This window comes from Neofelis nebulosa, chromosome 13, assembly GCF_028018385.1.
Source record: "Neofelis nebulosa isolate mNeoNeb1 chromosome 13, mNeoNeb1.pri, whole genome shotgun sequence".
Taxonomy (NCBI): Eukaryota; Metazoa; Chordata; class Mammalia; order Carnivora; family Felidae; genus Neofelis; species Neofelis nebulosa.
Window position 1 is genome coordinate 54,826,234 of NC_080794.1, and position 20,952 is coordinate 54,847,185.

Sequence of the window (20,952 nt, forward strand, 5' to 3'; positions counted from 1 at the left end):
AGTGCCAGATAGACATTACCATCTTTGTCATCAAGGGGCAATGGTGCAGGCACTTAAGAAAGAATTCAAGGGGCGCCTGGGTGGCTCAGTCGGTTAAGCGTCTGACTTCAGCTCAGGTCACGATCTTGCAGTCCGCGAGTTCGAGCCCCGCGTCGGGCTCTGGGCTGATGGCTCAGAGCCTGGAGCTTGCTTCCGATTCTGTGTCTCCCTCTCTCTCTGCCCCTCCCCCGTTCATGCTGTGTCTCTGTCTCAAAAATAAATAAACGTTAAAAAAAAAAATTAAAAAAAAAAAAAAGAAAGAATTCAACTGTTGACTGAGAAAGCATGACTCTGGTAATGCAGAAGGTGGAACTCTCTTTTGGGACAAAGTATGTTTCCCAACCTTCTCCTTCTCCCTGTTACACACACGTAAATGCCCCTCAAGAGAGGCCTGGATCAATAGACAGCAAATTAAGCCACTTAGCCTGGAAGTGGTGGTCTCGCTAGAACCAGATTCTTGGGAAAACTCTTGGAAATTTCCATTCTAGAATCTTCCTACCTATACGAATTGGTAGATTGAAGCATAATCCAAAGGTTTTTTAAAAAATTTTTCTCGAGGGAGGGCCTGTTTCCAAATGGCTTTTCAACACACATAAGATAACCCAGATAGGTACAAGGGGAAGGAGGCAGGGTCCAGCATCAGATAGATTCCTGGCTTTACCGGATTTCCCTGGAGGCAATGGAAGTGCAGTGGCCACGTGATACCCCAGTTTCCACATCTATCAAGTGGTGATAATAGAGGTTATGGGGATTAGATAATACAATGCATAGGAAGTGCTTAGCACAGTAGCTAATACATTGAAAACACTTGGGGCGCCTGGGTGGCTCAGTCGGTTAAGCGGCCGACTTCGGCTCAGGTCATGATCTTGCGGTCCGTGAGTTCGAGCCCCGTGTCAGGCTCTGTGCGGACAACTCAGAGCCTGGAGCCTGTTTCAGATTCTGTGTCTCCCTCTCTCTCTGCCCCTCCCCCGTTCATGCTCTGTCTCTCTCTGTCTCAAAAATAAATAAACGTTAAAAAAAATTAAAAAAAAAAAAAAGAAAACACTCAATAAATGGGTTTGGCTTTTGTAAATTATTTGATTGTTTACCACATCTTTATATGCCAGCTACATTTTAGCATAATCCACACAAGCTCACTCGCCATTCAATCCAAACCCCTTGTACAGGGAAAAATGTGTTTCCAAACACAAATATAAATTCATTTTATTACGCTTTTGAAGTAAGAAAATATGAGCATAAATATCTGATCTACTAGTAAAATCACAATCTGAAAAAAAAAAAAAGGCCCAATGGTACAGTGTATCGATAGAAGTTAGCTTCTTTGCTTTTCTACTCAAAGTAGAGCTCACAGTGATATGAAGAAATATTTAAGATGCAGAATCATCCTACCACAATTTTGTACTTGATTCCACAAAACACATCATTCCTATGAATCTCTCCCTTTTGGAAAAAACAGTATAGGCACATGGAACCTTAACAGTAAAATTTTGTGGAGATACAATGGTGGAGTCTAAGATCTACATTTTCCTTGGTTTTCTAAAATTGCGCTCCAAATGGGCAAGTAAAATACAAATTTATGCATGTGTAGAAAGTAAAAATATCCCAAATACTTTAAACAAATTTTTTAAAGCTCTGGTTTCTATACTCATTTTTCAGGAACACTTATCATACTTCAGAGAAATCATATTGCAGAACTGGAGAAAGAAAATTTTACTCTGGCCGCTAGGAAAAAATAGGTCTAGGAATATTTAGAACTATTTATATTTCAAAAAATCTTTAGGCTTGAAGATTCAAGAAATGATATCTAGTATAAAGTGCTATTCCAAACACACATAAGTTCATCATAACTTTGACTTTTTACAGATATTTTCCAAGTATTATTTGTAGATTGCAAATGATCTAGTAAGTGGGTTCAAAACTTAATTCTTGAGCTAAGTAAAAAGATAACAGGCGACATTCAAATTTATCTTTGGAAAGCAGCAGTGAAATATGAGTTTTCTTCCATTAAATCAAGTCAGTATTTCATTCTGAAAGCAATGTATTAATATGCAATTTTATGAAATAATCCAGTTATAGGCGAAGACTCTTGGTGAACACGCTTCGTCAACCTAGGATCCTCCTCAGTGCCAACCAGGCATTTGTGAGACCGCCTGAGGGACAATGGATTAAATGGCCTTTAGGGTAAAAATATTTCTTTGAGGTTCAGATTTAAAATTTCTCTATAATGAAGATCCTTTTTCAATTGTGTAATTTTCTCCTAATTTACGGGTATGACACGATTTGGCGATTCAGGGCTATCACTCTGTGGATTTAAAAGTGGTTGGAGACAAGCTGGAGGCTCTGGCCTTTCTCTTCTCTTTGATACCCTCCCTCTGAAGAGTCAGAAATTGTCCCAAACTATAGGAAAATAGAGTACTTGAGAATGAGTAAACTATTCTAATCCAAGGAGTGAAGGTATGTGAAAGAGTTCTATGAACTGTAAAATACCACACCTCTAGCCTTCTTCACCTTCTCCTCCCTCTCGCCTGAACAAAGCTCTAATTAATGAGAGGGCTAGGATGCTGAGGTTAACCCCTGACGCCTTCTCATTCATCTGGAGAGGCCCATAAAGTTTCGAACGATTATCCATCAAGAGATAAAGGGCAGTGGACATTGGAACAAGAATTAACACAGGCAGAAAGGAATCTCACCTCTGGAATATCTCTAGAACAATCTTTTTCAGGCAAACCTCCCTTTTGGGTAATGATGAACCTAAATGTCTGGTCTGAAAAGAAAACTCCCATCAGACACCTGCTGATTTGAGAATTCAATTCCTGCCCAGTTGGAATACTGCCAACATTTTTCAGTTCCTAACAGGAATGTGTGTGCAAGTTCAATAAAAGCTTTGTTTCTAAAGACGTGTTGGTGTTAACATTTCAGGTGAGACTGAGGAATCACCCTTGTGACTTGGCGTATTCTGCTAAACTCAGTATTATATGTGATAGGAACAGAGGTGAGGGCCGGGTCAGAGATGAGGGGCTCAGTCTTAGGAAGAAGGCTTTCAGTGGAGGTGGAGAGGTGAAGATACCAACCCTTTCTCACAGTGGAGAGTCTCATCAGGGCTTTAAACAGAGTCGTTGAAGAATACTTTAGATTCTTCAAAAGGCAGTGATTCATACAGACCCCTTTCTCCAAAAAAACATAAAGTAAGCTCACCTACACGTCATTGTTTCTCTTTACCTTCTGACTGAGGAAGATGGAGGGCCAGAGAGTTGGAGACAAAGCTTCCCAATGTCATCTTCTTTGGTCATGTCTTGAAATTACCCCCAATTACCACTAACTGCCTCAGCTATGTCCTAACATTCTCCACGGAGTGATGCTCATTGCCTGAAAGATGTGAGTTCAATTGTGAGTACAAATCCCAAATGAGGAAACTCTGAGCCAGTCCAACGTGCTTTGTTATTTGCTATTTTCCCCTATAAACGCGTTAATGAAACAACAATAATAATTTCCTCGGACGGCAGTGCTTCTGCCAAAATAAAATGCTTCAGAGACACACACGGTCTGGTGGTCCCACCTGTCTCAGCCCTGAAGATTCCCAGGCTCCGGGCCACTGGTCATGTGGGGTTGTAACCAGACACTGCGACAGCGACAGATTCCTCATCTTTGTGATCTAACTCTTTTGCTACAGAGTAAGCCACCGATCCATTGGTCCATAGCTGCAGCTTCGGATCAGACTCTTTGGCCAGGAACTGCAGCTGGGTTTTTTTCATCTTCTTTACAAGTCTAGCAAAGCCAAGCAACACAGAACTAAATATCATTGAGAATCCACAGAGCAGAAAGGCTGCAGTGTAGCTGCCCGTCGTATCCACAAGCCATCCTGTAATAAGCAACAGCGAAATTACATTGTGGAGTTGACAATTCAATTATTTACCTACTCTCAAATCTAATCTTTTTTTTTTTTTTTAATGTTTAATTTTGAGAAAGAGTGAGAGGGAGAGACAGAGTGTGAGCAGGGGAGGGCAGAGAGAGAGAGGGAGACAGAATCCGAAGCAGGCTACAGGCTCTGAGCTGTCGGCACAGAGCCTGACACGGGGCTCGAACCCACGAACTGTGAGATCATGACCTGGGCCAAAGTTGGACACTTAACCAGCTGAGCCACCCAGGTGCCCCAAATCTAATCATTTCTAAGGATAAGAATAACAGATTGCTAGCACCACCATTATAATTTTAACATGAGAAGCAGATCTAAAAATATGGTGCAGCAACTGAAAATGCATTCTGTTTTCTAGGAAAAGTTCTTAAATGGATTGTCATTGCTAGGTAAAGTGCTTGGAAGAGTGTCCCATTCTTAGTAATCGCACAATAAATATTGTCATTAATCCTAGAAAATATGGTAGAAAAGATAAAAATAGCATCAAATTATTGATGTTGGGATCACTTATCTCTCGTGTTAAGAGAATATAATTGTACCAAATGCTGGTAGTATTCCCTACACCCACATACTGTCTATCTTGAGTGACATTAACATGCTCCTGGATATAGAAGAATCCAAATTTTCGGCTGGACCCAGTCATTGTACCCCATACAGTGAAATTCAGAACTTTGGGCCATCTTAGATGCGGCCAACGCAAACTTCACAAGATATCATTCTGCAATCATGGCTTTTTTTTTTCTTCTTTTCTTTAGCTCCTTTTGCAACAAATTAATCCCAATATCAATTCCCGCTCTAAATTTTGAGGAGAACCAGGGCATATGACATGCAAAATATGGGTCACAATGATCAGAGAATCGATGGGATCAAATTAGACCTTGGCAGACAATTATTTTATGATTAAAGTTTTTTAAAAACTCCTCTAAAGTTCTATGCCAAGAAAATCCTCTGGAAAAGTATATGATTTTTCCTTTCACCTACTTCATTAGTCAAAAACAGTATGCAGAAATTGTTACAAGCCCCACAAAGTTTCCTGTAATCCAAACTACTCTTGAATATTTTAGTTATCCTGTGATTTGCTTATGCATTTCTGTAGCACCAAACAAAAGAGACTGAGTAGAGAGTTGTCATTTTAACGGTAATTAAATAAGAGAAGTATTATGGTAAGAACTTACACCCTAATCCTCCAATGCCTGGCAACGAGAATGTCTAATTTGCCAAATGAAGGCCATGGATCAAAAAAAGGATCCAGGAATCCAAATTTCATTTATGCACTATGACTTTTTAACTGAATTACACTGCTCCCTCCAAGGTTGGTAAACACAAAAATTGGCTACCAAGGGAGGATGGGGGGACCTTTTGGGGGCAGTTTCCAAAAAATGAAGCACTAAAAAGATGGTCCTATATCACAGAATTTAAACTGACCAGGAAATTTTTTTAATGTTTATTTAGTTGAGAGAGAGAGAGAGAGAGAGAGAGAGAGAGAGAATAAGCAGGGGAAGGGCAGAGACAGAGGGAGATATAGAATCTGAAGCAGGCTCCAGACTCCGAGATGTTGGCACAGAGCCCAATGCAGGGCTCGAACCCACGAACCATGAGATCATGACCTGAGCTGAAGTCGGAGGCTTAACTGACTGAGCCACCAAGGCACCCCTGACCAGGAATTTTTATCTGCAGCTGTGAAACAGCCACAGTTTCCCCTAGTTGGCTGCTTTAGCAATGGCTGGGTTCGGAAATCATTCTATAGTTTCACTATACGCTAATTTGGATGTAAATTTTAAAAAATAAAAAATAAAAATAAAATAAAAATACTATCCGTAGTCTCTTAAGAATATAGGGCCCCTTTGGCTCCTTTGGCTGGCACTCAAGACCCTCCGCTATGACACCCACTTACCATTTCAGCCTCACTGCCCACTCTCCCCAAGTGGAATCCTGTACTCCCTCCAGACTTCCCTCTGAATGTGCCTGACTTATTTATAAGCCTGAACAGCTGCTCCATTCCATCGCTCCCATCATTAGTGTGGAATGGAATCAAGACCCTAATTTTGGACTTTTTCTTTCCAAGTAGGCTAAAGTCTCCACTTGGCTGGAAGAAAATGATAAAACAAGGATACAAGTGAGACCATGATACCTCGGTGGCTCTTGAATCCCTTTCTCTTTCGCTCTTCCCAACTTAACTTCCAGTCCCCATTGTCTGTGTGTGAGCTGACAGTTTTCACATCAGTATGACAAACAGAAGAGGTGTCTGGGGGGATCTCTCTGGAAACTTACCTGCGATGGGTGGGCTCACCAAGTACGGCACTGCATGAAGGAAGTACACCACACCGAGGGCTGATGACAAAGACGTGGTCCCTACTATTTCTGCAGTCACTACTGGGATCAAAGTCACGTAGGCACCATCAAAGTAGCCAAAGGTACAAGAGAAAGGCACGAGCAGGGGAAGACTCTGGAGCATTGGGAGGCAGAGATAGCAAAGCCCATCCAGTCCCACGGCAAAGAGGTAGCAGACATACCGGTAGTTCTTCAGGCACCTGTGGATTTGAAGACCAAGAATGAGTGCAGAATGCACAGCTTCTGTCAAAGAGCTTTGGGACCATGGCCATGCAGCGATAAGCACTGCAGTTATTTACAGAGAAGGCTTCCCGTTATCCATGTCGTCTATCTTTCTTTTGGTATAGGAAAACACAAGACTTCATCTTCCCAGGAAACATGGTGTGGCACAAAATACGCTCTAAAACTAGAAAGGCGGAAGTCTGAATCCAGTTCTGTCACCTACGAACTGCTTAACTCTAATCTCCATTTCTTTAAGCTGTATAATGGGAAGGTTACCTATCCCATACGGTCACCCTACGGATAGTTGTAAAATAACAAGTCGAGTGTCAGGTGACTATTTTCTAGCCGTCTACCATATTAGATGCTTTCAGGTACGTCACCCATTGGTGTCTGCTATGTCATATGTGGTCAATAACCCAAGTTACACAAGGGAGAAGCTAGAATATGAAGACATTAAAATGACTGGCCAGAGATGATGTCAGTCTTGTACCAGGACTAAGTGTTATTTTCAAGACCTCCCCAGTGGTACTTCTGTTGCCTTTTCCCCCTATAGCTCCAAACTCATCATTGATACCAGTTATTTCAAAGACTCGGTACAGTATCAGCCCCGGCCATTTATGCTTTACAAATGTTTTTCAACCCGCAGTCTCATTTGAGCCTCACAAAATGCTAAGAGGTCAACAGAAAAATATTGCACTCGCCTGTTTTACAGATGAAGACCCTTGAAGATCTGAGGGTCAGTAATTTTCCCTAGGTCACAGGGATAGTAAGGGGCAGAGCCAGCAGAAGAACTTAGGTCTGGTATAGCCCCTGAGCAGAGATGCCTCTATCAAACCTACACTGGGGCTGCTTCTTGTGGTGTTAGTGGTCAAGATAGAGACCCCAACTCTTCCCGCTTTTCCTTAACCATTAAATTTGGAATTAACTTTAAATATTATACTCATAGCACTGGAGAATGGCTGTTGGACACTGAGTAAGTACCGAAGACATAATATGTGAGAAGCCACATGATGATTGCTCTCCCAGGTCACAGCTCGAGTGTGAAGAGAATCTGAGTATCTCACTCTTCTTCAATCCAACCAGTAAGCATTAGCTTAAGAAACTACCTAGTAGATTTGTTATAACTTGGGTTTCTAAGCCTAAAACCATACTGAAAGTATTTGCTATCCGCATGGTCAAACACAAATGTGTGGCTGTAAATAATGTGTTAGTTTTGCACCTAATCTCCCTGCCTGGACTCAATTCTGTTCCTCTCTCCATTTCCAGCCAGCCTCTGTGTTTTTTGTTTGTTTGCTTGTTTAGTTTTGTTCTGTCTTTAAACTAAAACCACAACACCCAGCCTGAGCACTGACTTGACTTCGGATGGAATGAAATGTGTCACCAGAACTTGTGGTTACCACAGGTTTCTGCAATTTAGACATACCCATCATCCTGAACCGTCTAGAACAGAGGTTGGCAAACTATGGCCAAATCTAGATCACCACCTGTTTTTGCACTGTCTGTGAACTAAGAAGCGTTTTCTATTTTTGAGTGGTTGGAACAAAAAATCAAAAGAACAATACTATTTCAACGTGTGAAAATCATCTGGGAAATTAAAATTTCAGTATCCATAGTAAAGTCCTACTGGAACATAGCCACTCTCATTTCTTCACATATTGTCTATAGTTGTTTTGTGCTACAACAGCAGAACTGAATACTTGTGATCCCATGACCCACGGAGCCAAAAACGTTTACTATCTACCTCTTTACGGGAAAAGGTTTCCAACCTCTACCTAGAAGAAAACAGCAGGGGGGTTGCCCTCAGATACTGAAAACTCATTGATGCCACTCAGATGTAGGTTTTGTACAGGGTAAGGGGATGAGGGGGATCTCAAAGCTGGGAGTCCCCTGGTAGGGGGCCGACTGCAGTTTCACGGATTTTACCTTCTGTCAGTTAGCCATCCAAATGTGATATTGCCAATAATGTCAATCACCCCGAGTATGGACATAAGGAAAGCAGCTTGCTGGTGACTCACTCCGACACTCAGAGCATAAGGTACCAAGTACACAAAGAGAGGGCTGCAGCCGTAAGCCATAAACAGAACAGAGATGGCTAACACAACGAAGTCTGACATCAGTAAAAAACTGTATTCCTGTTGCAAAGAGCAACAGAGGCAGGTCTGCACCCATTTTTTAGTCAAAGTTGCACAGGGAGACACTCGCTTAAAGTCTTGTTTCTGAGTTCTACAGATGTGGTCCTGCTCTGGAGTTGTATGGTCCTCCTTCAGAGTAATAGGCCGCATCAGGGCGCCGCAAACACAGAGATTCAAAACGAAGCCCCCAAGAATGAGTAACGCTCCCCGCCAGGAAAACTGTTCAATAAGGAGTTGAACCACCGGAGCCAGTATGAAGGTGCCAATGCCACTTCCTGACATAGCGATCCCGTAAGCAAGGGCCTTCCGTCTGCTGAAATATTTGCCAACCATGGCAATAGCTGGAGAGTAACAAAGTGCAAATCCGAGACCTAAGGATGAAGAGAAGTATATGAGTTCTGGTATACCGTGAGCAGCCGATGAAACAAAATATTTCAGGATAAACTTATTTGGATTAAAGAGAATCTGGCCTTCTGTCAAACCCTTTTAAAACTATTTTCTACACCAAGCTGAAGAGGAGTCTCCCTGACCAGTCCTTCACAGTTTGGGAAGTATAGTGTGTGTGGATGGATGGATGGATGGATGGATGGATGGATGGATAGATAGATATCTACAGATATCTATATCTATTTTTTTTTAATTTTTTTTTAACGTTTATTTTTGAGACAGAGAGAGACAGAGCATGAACGGGGGAGGGTCAGAGAGAGGGAGACACAGAATCTGAAACAGGCTCCAGGCTCTGAGCTGTCAGCACAGAGCCCGACGCGGGGCTTGAACTCAAGGACCGCGAGATCATGACCTGAGCCGAAGTCGGCCGCTTAACCGACTGAGCCACCCAGGCGCCCTGTACAGATATCTATATCTATATCTGCCATATTTTTTTAAGGTTTGCTTCCAAAGAAGAAAGTCATATATATAGATATAGATATAGATATAGATATAGATAGATATATGAAATGAAATCTATTTTAATATATGAAATATTAAAATGAAAGGAAGAGCTTAAAAAATCACTACACGAACTGAATTTGAATTAACTAGAAAATGAAGATAATGCTGACCCAAGAAACTTATTCTCCCCACCCAATACCTCTTTTTATCTTAAATTATCCAGAGGATTACTTCAACTCTTCACCGCCTATGAAAACACAACTCTGATCATCTGGACCACTCATGGAATTTGGGTTTAAATAGCATATATGACCCCATGAAAGTTCCAGAATAATGTCACATAATGGGGAGACTTCATGCCAACTTTGTGTATGAACACAGCATGTACACATAGTAACCTGAACATATTCCTTAAAGTCAGCAGAAAGCCTTTTAAGGATTTTCAGCTTCTATTCCTTTTAAGTCAAGAAAATCTGAAGAGTGTAAAACCTTGAACTCATGGCATCTAAATGGAAAAACAGAACCACCTTCGGCTCCTATTCCCATCTGCAGTGCTAGGTGACCAATGATCCAGATTTGCCTGGACCGATGGGTTTCCGGGATACGAGATGTTCAGTGCTAAGACCAGGGCACTCCTTGGTAAACTGGGATGACTGGACACCTAGCGGTTGGGATTTTTGGGTTACATGGAACAGATACCTTTTTTTTTTTAAGCTGACAGAGCCAGATTTATAAAATCACTATGAGATTATATCCTTCATTGACCAGATCATGCTACCCCTACGGCCCAGACTGAGTTAGTGCTATTCCACATTCCTTTGAGTGATGGGGCAAAATGCCACTCCAGTGCCACCGAGTGACCCCACCTTGATGCTATGCAGTGCCCTTAGGTATGCTTTATGGGATGCACATAGATTACTTCTCTTCTTGCAGGGTTCGTCATAATTCTCTAAAGCATAATTCCATCACATTGAGAGAGAATGCATAATGTAAAAACCTTCACAATAAGGGGCTTTCTTTTTTAAATTGTAAACCCCCATTTATTGGATGATGCTCCTCACTCACTATAAAGCAGGGGCAACTCAGGTCGAGCGCAGATAGTGTTTTGGAGTCTCGGCAAAGATGTTGGGAGAATGATGACCGCTGAAAATTCATGATGCCCTAACATCTCATTGCTTCTGAGTACAGAATCTCAGCCATCCACTGCTACCAGAGGGGAAGCCGGAAATCACTTCTATCATGTGGCTGAATTGGAGGAGTGATACATTTTCATTCCAGGAGTGCAATCAATTGCATTTCCAGCTCTTTTAACTGCTAGGTAGGTAGACATAAGCTAAGTCAACTAAATTATGCAACTATGGGGCACCCAGGTGGCTCAGTTGGGCGTCTGACTTCGGCTCAGGTCATGATCTCACCGCTTGTGGGTTCGAGCCCCGGCTCTGCACTAACAGTTCAGAGCCCGGAGCCTGCTTTGGATTCTGCGTCTCCCTCTCTCTCTGCCCCTCCCCTGCTCATGCTCTCTCTTCTCTCCTTCAGAAATAAATAAACGTGAAAAAAATTTTACGTTACACATCTAACAAGATGACTACTTTACGGAAGACAGTTCTGTTGATGTGCCTGACAACACCTGAAGGGGGTGGGGAGACAAGCGGTACAAAGAGCCCTTACCTGTGAGAACTCCCAGAGTGAGGTAGAGATGCTTCAGACTGGTGGCAAATGAGCCCAGGATGAGACCAGTCGATGCAAGCAAGCCACCCAGCATGATTCCCACTTGACAGGATAAATGGTTACTGACGACACTCCCAAGTGGAGCTTCAAAAACAATAATAAATAGGTTCAGCAGAGAGGCCTTGAGGGCACTGTGGAAAGGCTGTGGTGTTGCGTTGACAGAACAGAGAATGGTTGATCTTTACGGCATCAAGCCCGTCTCGCTCATTCCACATATTTGGAAACTGAGGAGAGAGGAAATGACTTGTCTATGGTCACACGGAGAACAAGTAGCAAAGCTGGAATTAGGATCGGTTCTGCTGAGTTGCATTTCCGTGCGCCCTCCGCTTCTCCATTCTATTATAGTCATAATTCCAGGGCTCGGGGTGCTTTTAAAATAGTGAACCAGCTCCTTATTTAAATTACATGCCACTTACACAGGGATGTGGCTTATATGTTTCACACAGTATTAATCATGCATCATTAGCAATAATTATCACAGTTAACTAGTAGGGAAGGAAAAGAGGGAAGGGAAGGCAACACTGTGTGGCCACTAGTGTTATGCAGGAAAAGGCCAAGGAAAAAGACCATTCCACAATCTGGTACTGTTTTTGGGCTTTAGGAAACCCTGTGGATGAGAAGTCAAAACCCAGAAAATCTAGGAAAATGCCTCACATCCGTAGCGACATTTGGGTTGGCCTCACTCTATTTGTGGTTTAACAATGTGTTATAATTGTGCCAGCTTTCAGATTTATAGAATATTAATTAAGCTGGAATAGACCAAGGAGAAATTGAAGTTCAGGGGACTATGACATGTCCAAGATCACCAACAACTATAGCTCAGGGCACCTGACACCAAGTTCAGGGTTATTTCACCCTGTTACTCTGTCTCCTTGGGCCTCCCAGACTGATGGCAGAGGAGACATGGGGAAATAAGAATTCTTTCTATGGAACAACTCATGCTGAGCAGTATTCCTAGTACGAAGATCAGAAGAGCAAGTTCTTCGGGTATCTGTGGAGTATAATTTTGTATTGGTCAGGTTGAAACTGGGGCCCGACTCAAATGTATGTGACAGAACCAGCCGTCAGCCTGATGTCTCCTGCCTAGTTAAAACAGTGGCTGTGTGTCTATATAATCTCTGGAGAACAGGAAGGAGCAAAACTCCCGAGAATATATCTAATTCTCCAGGCTGCTGCCGCTACGGCTATTGGAAAGTGACAAAACTTACACTAAACTCAATGAAAAGTGCCCCCAGTGGGTGTCTGCAGCCTCTTCTCCATCTCCTGACCTCAACTAGTGTTGCCAGGTGAGCAACATGGAAACTGGTACATGGAAACTGGATCCAACAGGCCTCAAGTCCTTGCATGGCCTCCAGTCCTTGAATTTTAAAATGCTGCATCTAATACGACCCAGCTTTATCACACAGTCACTGTGATCCTGTTGGTCACCGAAGGCCATTTAGTCCTCTTCTGGGGATTATAAATATTCTCCAAAAGATAACAGTGAGGGAAATGAGTCACCTGTGTCATCTGAGAAAGATAAACATGGCTCACTTGACATGGTCATACAAAGGCTGTGACTAATAACATGACCCTGAAAACCAAGTGATAGTCTTCCTGATTGAAAAAACAAACAAAACAAACAAACAAGAAAACAGGGTAGAAAACCCAAAGATATTATTTTCTGATCCCTTAAGACCTTCCAGGGTTATCAGTAGACAGAGTCAACTTAGCCTTCTCATGAAACCTGCTCTTCGTCCTAGAACTGCTCTCAAATTCCTCCCAACAAAGGAAATACATTTCAGCACAATTCAACTGATTCCTGAGTGTGTCCTTTTTTTTTTCTAAAAATAAGTATGAATCAGTACCTAGAGTGGAATCAGTTGATGTTATTTATAAGTTATTAAATAATATGGGATTTCCTTTTTGCCACAAGACATGGCCTGAAGACATAATAGTGTTTTTTTTTAATACTAAGGATTCATTTAAATGAAATGATTAAATGGGTCTAGACTGCAAATAGATCATTCCAACTTGTCCCAATCTCAGAAACTCTCTAAGACATTCATTTAAGAACTTCGGTTTAAAACATTCGAAAAGAAAAATCTCAAGACTAGCGTTCCTCTACGACATAGATGGATTGAGAGATTCCATGGATTTTGAGATGACTCTATATGCCCTCTGTAGTACCCTTGTGGTTTCCTGAATGAAATTATAGTGACGGTGAACGTGCTGATCACATGACTGTATCATCCTATCCTTCCCTCATACTTCTCTAAGAATGAAGGTTTATGCATGAAAAACAAAATCCATGAGCCACATTTTGAACCTCTGGGAAGGGAACAGAATAAGAACAAGATTTCGTTGGCACTTGCTTAAGGAGATCATATAGGAACGGCTCATAGTGCAATCCAGTGACCATTTTCATGACTGGAGAATGAGGGACCATAGCATTTAGCAAAGAGAGGTCAAGCATATACTGTATGGTTAACTGTTTCCCAAATCAGGATGAGTCCTGTGAGGTCCAGCACCCTATCTCTATATGGGAGCACCAAATAGTATGTCTTTTTGAGAGTGTTAATTAACCACCTGTTCTATCTGCCCTCGGTGAAGACCATTAATTCCAAGGGCAGGTCTGGTTGGGTTTAGCTGAAGGTAGGATCGGTCTTTTCTTTTTATATAGTCTTAGCCAACTTTTAGCAAAGCCCTTCTATTCATAAAAAGCTGGTAAACAGAAGCAGTGGAAGGCCAGTGTCACGTACAGTTCAAGAGTAACCAATAATTGTCTAGCCCTGGTGATACTCACCACAGAGCATGGTCACACAGTCTACAATGGAATGGATCCAAGCTGTTTGTGCATAATCCTGAGTGAAGTATGTCTGGAACTCCACAAAAAAAATGGAAATACATCTGAAAAATACAGTGCAAGAATTTTATACAAAAAAAAAAAAAAAAAGAATGAGCATGGATCAAAACCACAGCTTCAAATTCTGGTTCAGCTGGTTTAATTGGTTTTCAGTGGTACATTGCTGGGCCATAGTAAGTAGGAAGTCAGAACGGCCCAACGGCCACAGAGCCACTCTAAAGGATGAGAAGGAATGTTCATCCACTAGAAGGGCTGCTGAAGCCAAGTGGATATGAGGATCACCGCTGTAGGGAAGGTTTTATGGGAAATATGGCAGGTCAAAAATATGGGTTCTTTCTTATCTTCATATTTCACCAACATCTGTGACTTCTTTTTTTTTTTTTTAAATTTTTTTTTTCTTTCAACGTTTTTTTATTTATTTTTGGGACAGAGAGAGACAGAGCATGAACGGGGGAGGGACAGAGAGAGAGGGAGACACAGAATCGGAAACAGGCTCCAGGCTCTGAGCCATCAGCCCAGAGCCCGACGCGGGGCTCGAACTCACGGACCGCGAGATCGTGACCTGGCTGAAGTCGGACGCTTAACCGACTGCGCCACCCAGGCGCCCCCAACATCTGTGACTTCTAAGAGTTGTTTCACAAGTTAAAATTTGACAATTAAGAATTATACATCTCTCAGGGTGCCTGGGTGGCTCAGCCAGTTAAGCATTCCACTCTTGATTTTGGCTCAGGTCACGATCTCACAATTCATGGGATCGGGCCCCATGTCGGGGCTTGGGATTCTTTCTGCCCATCCTCTGCTCTCTCTCTCTCTCTCTCTCTCTCTCTCTCTCAAAAAAAAGAGTTCTACATCTCCTCTCCCAGCAATTTCAGTTCTAGGTTTTAACAAAAGGTAATAATCAAATGATGATAATAATAGATACACATAATAGATACACTATATAGATGTAATAATAGATACACATAAAAGGATATATTTTAGAGAACTATTTATAAAGGCCAAATATTGTAACCAACCTATTTGCCCATCAATAAGGGACTGGCTAAGTAAATTCTGACATCAATAAAATGAAATATTTTTAGGTGTTAAAAAATGATGATTTGATATGTATTTATTGATTTGGGGAAAAATTCACAATACAATGTTAAGTAAAGCAAAGTAGTTTATATAGTACAGGCTTATTTTGATAAAATCATAGTTCATATAAATAGAGAAAAAAACAAAAAAGTACCCAGTCATTATATGTGAACGGTGAGATTATAAATAATCACGAGAGAGAGAGAGAGACAGACAGACAGACATACAGAGACAGAGAAACTTTACACTGAAAAATTGTTAATTACTCAGGAAAAAATGATGTAAGTGATTTTAGAGCAATGATTTGTATCACTGTACAAGTTGGAATGAATGTCATACAGATTAGCAAGTTTCCCAATTCAGGGCAGGAGCTTTTAGTACTCGATTTCAGCCAGGGAAGGATCAGGTCTTGGTGAGGATGAGATAGGAGGTCGTCTCTCTGGATAGGGCTACCGTCTAACCCATCATGCTTCAGCAGCCCGCAGTAACCTGTTATTTCTCTCCCCAGCCCTTTCCAGTTGCTGCTAGATGTGAAGGCGGGTGATGGAGAAAAAGAAGAAGGAGGAGAATCAGGTAGAACCAGGACAACTGTGCTAGGCAGGGCCAGCTTTCCCAGCGTGCATCCTCTGCAATCGCACAGAATCTGGCACTCAGAAGCATAGAATTTCAGCTGTCACGGTCTTAAAATTTCTAACACGTTCATCTCTGAATTCATGTTTTGTACGTAAAGTCCAAAGGAACGACAGGGCATGCACGCGAGCAGAGGAGATGCACGCACCACGTGTTTGCGACTCTCCGCCTTCCCATGGACACGCGTGGTATTAGACACGCAAACTCTGGTAGACTCACAATGTGTGGGAGTTGGGTTAGACTCAGAGTGTGTGCAAGTTATGTTACATGGACAACTGAGTAAGCATGGGGGTAGGGGGAGGAAGGCTCTCACTCCTGAGAGAGGCCATGCTTTCCTTTCAAATCAGAACTTGTTTCAAATGCAGAAAGCAAGCAACAGTGTTTTAGGAAACACAAAGCACTGAGGATTCCTATATCCTTTCCGACTCAGGTTATGTCTCTGTATTTTACTAGCCAACCACTTACGCTGAAAATCATGACATGGAGGAAAAAAGAAAGGTAGGGCTACCCACCGTTCCTTTCCCTTTCCTGCTCTGTCTTCCCTTATTCATCAGGAAGTGGAAGATAGAGAATGTTGACAGAAAGTGAGTGCATCAAGAAACAAAGAGAAAACGGTAGAGGTTGTTTCGTTTTGTTTTGTTTTGTTTTGTTTTTTGGTGCAGGGTTTCCCCTGTTCTGGTGAAAATGAAATACATACACGTGCCTGAGCTCCAGTGATTCCGCATATGAGTTCAACGCTCACATTTGTGTTCAAAACTGGGATTGCAGGATGTAAAGATGAATGGTAAACTCATGCTAGTAAGAACACTGAAGAGCAAATTAAAAACTCCATGAAGGGGCACCTGGGGGCGCTCAGGTGGTTAAGCATCCGACTCTTGATTTCAGCTCAGGTCATGACCTCACTGTGTGAGTCTGTGAGATAGAGACCCACCTCGGGCTCTGCACTCACAGCGCAGGGAGCGCTTGGGATTCTCTCTCTCCCTCTCTCTTTGCCCCTTGCCCGTGTGTGCACATGCATGCTCTCTCCCTCTCTCTGTCTCTCAAAATAAATAAATAAACTTAAAAGAGAATAATAATTTCATAGACATTGCCTCATTATCAAAATAGTTAAGTGATCGTTAGCCTGGGTTTCTCAACCCAAGTACTACTGACATTTTGGCCATCATCTTTAACAAAGACAACTCTGGGTTTTAGGGGTTGTCCTGGGTATCATACAGTGTTTGGTGGCATCCCTGGCCTCCACCCCCCAAATGTCTCCAAACATTGCCCACTGTCCCCTGGAGGTCAAAATCAGCCTGGTTAAGAACCACTGATCTAGGGGCGCCTGGGTGGCGCAGTCGGTTAAGCGTCCGACTTCAGCCAGGTCACGATCTCGCGGTCCGTGAGTTCGAGCCCCGCGTCAGGCTCTGGGCTGATGGCTCGGAGCCTGGAGCCTGTTTCCGATTCTGTGTCTCCCTCTCTCTCTGCCCCTCCCCCGTTCATGCTCTGTCTCTCTCTGTCCCAAAAATAAATAAAAAATGTTAAAAAAAAAAAAAAAAAAAAAAAAAAAAAAAAAAAAAAAAAAAAAAAAGAACCACTGATCTAATCTATGGTCAGGCTTTATTCTACCTTATACATAGCTCTCAAATGCCTCCACAGCTCTCCATTCCCCTTATCATTCATAATTCATGCGCATACCTCTCTCCTGGACTGCAGCCCAAACCTTCCTAACTCATCTCCCTGAATTCACACTTGGCTGCCTTCTGTACATTTTATATGCAATGGTCAGTGACCTTACTAGAACACGAAAGAGATCCTGACGCTTCAAACTCTTTAACATGGCTTCTGAGACCCCGCAGGAGTTGACCCTTCTCAGTGTTTCCCCTAACCTACACCATGCATTCCTCATTTCAGCCAGACTGAACTTATTTCCATCACTTTCAACATACCACCCATACATTTTCACACCTCTGAGCATTAAAGAGTTTTCTTCTTTTCTACACTGCTCTCTCAGCTGCCCTCATTCTTGTAGTCTAAAGATATTAGTCAACTCCTCCAGGGGCACCTGGGTGGCTCAGTCGATTAAGCATCAGACTTCGGCTCAGGTCACGTTCTCACGGTTCAGGAGCTTGAGCCCCGCGTCGGGCTCTGTGCTGAGAGCTCGGAGCCTGGAGCCTGCTTCAGATTCTGGGGCTCCCTCTCTCTCTGCCCTCACCTGCTCATGCTCTGTCTCTCTCTCTCAAAAATAAACATTAATGGTCAACTAATCCAGGAAGGCTTCCCTGACAACCTGAGTCTGGGCTTAATACCTCTCGTAAGTGTTCACATGACATGCGGGACACCTACCACACTACAGGGATATGGCGATTCCCTTTGCGTTTGTTTGTATTCTCCACTAGACTGTTGCTCTGTCACAGCAAAGACCATGTCCGCACTGGATCTCATATCATTACCTGGGTGTTCATTAAATATTGTTCAAGGTTCAAGGTATCGCAGGGAGGAAAGAAAGAAGGAAGGAAGGATTAGCGTTGGTAAAGTGACTAGAAGTGAAGGAAGTAAAAAAGGTTGAACGGCAACTTCAAGGACATGAATGAGAAAGGGAAGAGGAAGACTGGAGGGTGGCTGACCAGGAACGTGTAGCCAGATAAGGTGAAGTAGAGATGTGAAGAATCTGAGTTCATAAGCTGGCAGAATGAAGTATCAGTAGGAGGAAGATCCCGAAGCTAGAGATGGGAAAGAACATGGGGTGACTAACAAAAAAGGGTCCCAGATGATGAGAAGACATTTTGCGATGGTAAGCCAGTCTCTTCTCTTCACTAAATCATTCTGAGGGATTTCATGTTTGTGCGACTATGTTTGTCTCTTGTAACTTTTTTATCTTGTTTTATTGCTGTTCAGTTTTCTGATTGATGGTTTTCTTAACTGACCTGATTAGTCATAAAAGTCAAACTTTAGGTATGCAAAGTTCAAAAATAATACCCGAGATTCTTATCTAACCATGTGAATAGGCTTGCCAGAGGCAAAATTTAATAACCATGAACATGCTTCTGATTGACTGCGACTTTCAAAAAACAAGTATCACTTCTTACTTGTTCTCAAAAGGGAAAAAAGTACTTTTCAAATGGTAAAGTTCCATGATTTCTGGCTTCTAAGCACAGGCATGACCTTAAAGAAAATAAATGTTATCGGGAGCACACGTGCTTCTCACTCCAGAAATAATTTTTATTGTCCTTTGGAAAATCTGTGCATCTGATGTGTCAGGAAAGCTGGGTCCTGATCGCTGATCCTCACACTGAGTAACTGAGAGTTTGGATAAAGCTTCTTAATCTCTCAGAGTCTCTTTTCCTCATTTCTGAAATAAGCAGTTTGATAAGCATAACTGGATCAGTCATAATGCATTCATTAGATCATGCTCAGTAGCAAACAACTCCTAACATCCTTCACTGGTTGATAGGCTCTGTTCCTAAGAATAAGGAAACAAAATTATCACGCAAGTGTCATCTGTATGAAATACCATTCTCAAAGATACTCTCCCTCAAGGGGCCAACATGCCTAGTATCTCAATCTTGCCACTCTGCTATAAAATTCTTCTCAAGGCACCTGGCTGGCTCAGTTGATGGAGCATGCAACTCTTAACCTTGGGGTTGTGGGTTTGAGCCCCTTGTCGGGTGTAGAGATTTCTTAAAAAGAAAGAAAAATCTTGGGGCGCCTGGATGGCTCAGTCAGTTGAGCATCCGACTTAGGCTCAGGTCTTGATCTCACGGTCCACGGGTTTGAGCCCTGTGTCGGGCTCTGTGCCGACAGTGCGGAGCCTGGAGCCTGCTGGGATTCTGTGTCTCCCTATCTCTCTGCCCACCTCCCACCCCCCACCCCACCACTTGAGCTCTCTCTCTCTCTCTCTCTCTGTCAAAAATCAATAAACATTTTTAAAAAAATTTTTTTAAAGAAAAAATAATCTTAAAAAATAAAACTTCTTCTCTGGCTCCTATAGAGCTAGATGTTGACAACATCTGGTATTTGGGAAAGACGGTCCTCCAGTTGATGAAGTCATCCAGTGCATCAATGTGGAAGTGATCCACTGGCCAGTGTAGCCTAGTAGTTAAAAGCAGTACTACTCACTACCCTTGTGACTCTGGACACATTATTCGACCTCTGTGTGTTGTTTCAAGGACTAAATGATTTAATAAATGAAAAGTGCTTGGAACAATGTTAACCAGCACAGAACAAGTACTCAGCTAACATTAGCTACTATTTATAGGAATTCAGCCATTGTTAAAAGAGCCCCCCAATTCCACAGGACTCTAGACATCTACTGCAACTAAGTTAATTTGGATCCAAAAGATGTCAAGAAAAATAAGTCTTTTTTAAATATAACTTTTTAAAAATATTTCATTTGAGAGTGGGGGGAGGGGAGCAGAGAGAGAGTGGGAGAGAAAGAATTCCAAGCAGACTCCATTCTGTCAGCACAGAGCCCAGTGTGAGGCTCGAACTCACGAACCATGAGATCATGGCCTGAGCTGAAATCAAGAGTCAGACACTCAACCAACTGAGCCAGCCAGGTGCTGTTTTTTATAGAACTTTTGTTTTCCTTTTACTTTCTGATATTTTTTTTTTTTGATGAGCATGTACTACTTTTATTTTTTATTTTATTTATTATTATTTTAATTTGAGAGAGAGAGAGTGAGTGGGGGAGAGGGGCAGAGGGAGAGAGAGAAAGAGAATCCTAAGCAGTCTCCAAGCTCAGTGCAGAATCTGACACAGGGCTCGATCCCACAACTCTGGGATCATGACCTGAGCTGAAATCAAGAGTCAGACACTCAACTGACTGAGCCACCCAGGTGCCCTGAGAAAAGTTAGGTCTTACAGCTGGAGGTTTTCTTTGAACATTCAAATCAAGTATTGCTTTTTCAACCATCAACTCCAACTCAAGCGGTCAGTTTACAAACAGAACGTCACATAATTTCACGATGAAATGTGATTCTTGAAATAGAGAATGTGTTTGGTAATAAGACACCTTGAGGCAAAAAATAAGTACTCAACACACATTAATGAACAGAGAGTATAAATAAATGAGAATGACGGCTTTAATAGCCTAGACAACTTCGAGCTTTATGTAAACTTTACGTGTAAGGCAGCATTGTCAGTTACAAGGCAAGAGTTGAAAG

General features: G+C 42.3%; 1 protein-coding gene across 1 annotated transcript in view; it reads right to left on the bottom strand.

Moving 5' to 3' along the window:
* Positions 1-1,225: 1,225 nt before the first annotated feature.
* Positions 1,226-20,952, bottom strand: part of SLC16A12 (solute carrier family 16 member 12) — a 79,526-nt gene continuing 59,799 nt past the window's right edge. Inside the window, 5 exon segments of the mRNA XM_058697125.1 lie at positions 1,226-3,898; positions 6,224-6,483; positions 8,429-9,008; positions 11,197-11,340; positions 14,042-14,145. Of these exon segments, the coding sequence (XP_058553108.1) occupies positions 3,636-3,898; positions 6,224-6,483; positions 8,429-9,008; positions 11,197-11,340; positions 14,042-14,145 (1,351 nt within the window). The 3' untranslated portion in view covers positions 1,226-3,635.